General features: G+C 36.8%; 1 protein-coding gene across 1 annotated transcript; it reads left to right on the forward strand.

The window, feature by feature from the left end:
* The first annotated feature begins 1,065 nt into the window (after positions 1–1,065).
* LOC104246155 (DELLA protein RGL1-like) lies at positions 1,066–2,706 on the forward strand. Its single transcript, XM_009801920.1, has one exon. It carries the CDS (start codon positions 1,066–1,068, stop codon positions 2,704–2,706), a length of 1,641 nt encoding a protein of 546 aa, XP_009800222.1.
* The last annotated feature ends 615 nt before the right edge of the window (positions 2,707–3,321 follow it).

Raw genomic sequence — 3,321 nt, forward strand, 5'->3', positions numbered from 1 at the left:
GTGGCCAGAAAATATTTACAAGGACGACATTTTCCACTAACAGATGGTATCTTCATTGCTTTGTACTAACTAAAGGTAAAGGACCTAAGTTACTAATTTTCAGGAAGCTCAACAAATGGTATGGTAACTTAAGAATCTTAAGTGCACTAAACTACATATAGGACGGCAAAGATCTTATACCCCTATCTTGGGAGGTAAAGAGGTTATTTCTGAAAGATGCTTGGCGGGGATAAGAACAAGGAAATAACAAAAACAAGGTCATGAAAATGGTACCAGCAATGTATGAACCGGGGAAAAAAAGCAAATGGAAGAAAGCAATAGCAAGAAGCAGTAACACGACAGAGTACTAGAAAAAAGAAGCGAAAGATAGTACTAAAAAATAACTCTAATACTAACACTCTAAGAGTCGAAGACAATGCACTAGTCAACTAGTCCTAATAAACCTAGAACAGATCAGAAAAACATACTACGACCTATTACTCTTCAACCCTAGTCTTCGACCTCCATATCTTCCTGTCAAGTATAATTCTAAAATATTCAAGTGACAACTACATTCTAAAAATATAATCCTTTTTTCACTACACGTGGACCTATACCCCCAAAAAATAAATCTGGCATATATAGACTTTTTTGTTTGGGATTGAGGCGTAGTTGTTATTTATATAGGCCCTTTTTACAAAACAATTTAAATAGAAAATATCGAATACGTTGGAATCAAGGTGATTGTTTTTCAAGTGATTATGTACTTGAGTACGTTTATTTTTATTAATTTATGGTGAATATCATATCATAGTCAATATCAAAGTGTTGGATGTAGCAGACAACACCATCAATATCTCCAAAATTATCTTATATAAATTATATTACAAGTGTTGAATATAGCAGACAATATCATCAAAATCTCCAAAACTTTCTCCTTAAAAATGTAGCATCTGTTGGGAAAACTGTTAGGCTTGCCTTTCAATACTTTCAAGATTTGAGTAAAGGCCAGCACGGCTTTAAAACGTGTCACGAGAATATAAGGCATATCTCTTATATACTCAGCATCTCTCCTGTGTTTTGTCGATGTGGGATTCACCTAAGCTGTACACAATAGAATCAACTGAAATGGACTTGGACTTGTTTGCCTCCGGCCTCGGGAAGGATCAAGTAGTAGAAGAAGAACAACAACAACAACAAGACGAGTTGCAACTCCTTGTAGATTTTGTTAGTCTTGATGATTGGGATTTTGATGTTGTCCCTTTACAACATCAGTCTAATGTGGAGAAAACTTTCCAAACGAAGAAATCGTATGAGATTACTGAATCAAAAAAGAGTATGGAAACTCCATTGCCTTCAGCACTCAAGATCTTGAAAGATTATAACAACAGGTTCAGAAGATCAAAGGCAGAAAACAATATTATTAGTATGCAAACAGATAAGAGTAAATGTAAGTTATCTACCGATGAAATCCTTCGTTTGGGTGCTGAAAAGTTCATCCAATCATTTACTATAAGTCGCGAAGAAGCATACATGTTTAGCCATCCATTTGCTAGCTCATTTCTTAGCCTTTCTGAGGATGACACTAGAAATATAGCACTCGTCGAATACCTTCTAGCTTCTGCTGAGAAAGTAGGGCAGAAGGAGTTTGATCGTGCACAAAACCTTCTTAATGAGTGTGACAAGTCATGTTCCAAGAAAGGAAATCCGATACAGAGATTGGTATACTATTTTTGTCGAGCACTTCATGACAGAATTAACTGGGAAACGGGAAGAGGTACCTCGAAAGGAATTGGAATGAAACGATTAGCTTATATAGAGGATTCGTTAATGAACTTAAACTCCTCTATGATTGCAGCACATCAAAGTGTACCTCTAAGTCAGGTGACTCAGTTTGCCGGTGTTCAAGCCATCATCGATCATGTAGTAGAATCCGAAAAGGTTCATATAATAGATCTTGAGATTGGTAGTGGGATGCAATGGACAATATTGATGCAAGCTCTTGCCACAAATCAATGTGAATCATCATTTAAACATCTCAAGTTAACTGCTTTATGTACCAAATTAAGGCATAAAATTGAGGATACATGTGAGCGATTAATGAGCTTCGCGAAGTCCTTGAACTTGTCCTTTTCTTTCAACATTGTAATGGTTGAAGATATCATGGAACTAAAGCAAGAATATTTTGAGCTAGATGATGAGGAAGCTGTTGTTATCTTCGCGCAATACTTCCTCATGAGAATGTTAGCGCGACCAGATAAATTGGACGCGTTGATGAGAGTGATCAAAGGTATTAATCCTCGAGCAATGATCGTTATAGAAGTGGAAGCAAACCATAATTCACCTGTATTCGTAGACCGGTTTGTGGAAGCTCTATTCTTCTACGGTGCATTTTTTGACGCGTTAGAGGATTGTATGAAGCACGACGAAAAAAGCAGGACAGCTACAGAATCAGAACATTTGAACCAAGGAATAAGGATCATTGTGGCAGCTGAGGGTGAGGAAAGAACAATCAGACACGTGAAAATCGATGTCTGGAGGATGTTTTTCGCGCGATATGGTATGGAGGAAGTTGAGCTGAGCAAGTCTTCATTGTATCAGGCAAATCTGGTGCTAAAGAATTTTGCTTGTGGGAGTTCTTGCACTCTGGAAATGAACCAATATTGTCTGCTCATTGGATGGAAAGGTACCCCTCTCAGTTCACTTTCTGCTTGGACATTTTCTTGATATGTAATAAGCTGTTTAATGAATGTTATACTGTGTAAAAGAATTTGAACAACTCAAAACCTTAAGAGGTCGTTTGGTACATGGGATAAGGTAGGATAAAGTGTGGTACTAAATTTATACTATGTTTGGTTGACAGCGCAATAAATTTATGCCGTAAACCAAACATAATATATCAAGAACATGTATGGTGACACATTCTGTGAACTTGAGGCCAAGGCTTGACCCAAAAATGCCTAATATTTTTTGGAATTTAATCTTGTTTGCCACTAGTGAATGTTCAAAAATGAGTGAAATATTAGAGTTGTCTCACTTGGTGGGATAGTAAGATAAATGATTGAGAATGTCAATAGTGAAAACTTGTAGCTCTTGGAAGGAGATGGTGCAGTACTTGCTTATATTATGGAAATGGCATCAAATATTGGGAATTTATTCCCAAATTTTGACACGTATAAGTTCTCAAGCTGGTGTTGTTTTGGACTTTATGATGTTGATTTTGGATGAGGAAAGCTTATTTTGGTTGCTCCCTTTATTGACTCTGTTGCTTCATATTGTTCTTGTGGAGAATTGATTGAGTGGTGGAATTGAGGCATGGATTCTTAGAAACAATGAGGAAAT

The sequence above is a fragment of the Nicotiana sylvestris genome, chromosome 5 (assembly GCF_000393655.2).
Source record: "Nicotiana sylvestris chromosome 5, ASM39365v2, whole genome shotgun sequence".
Taxonomy (NCBI): Eukaryota; Viridiplantae; Streptophyta; class Magnoliopsida; order Solanales; family Solanaceae; genus Nicotiana; species Nicotiana sylvestris.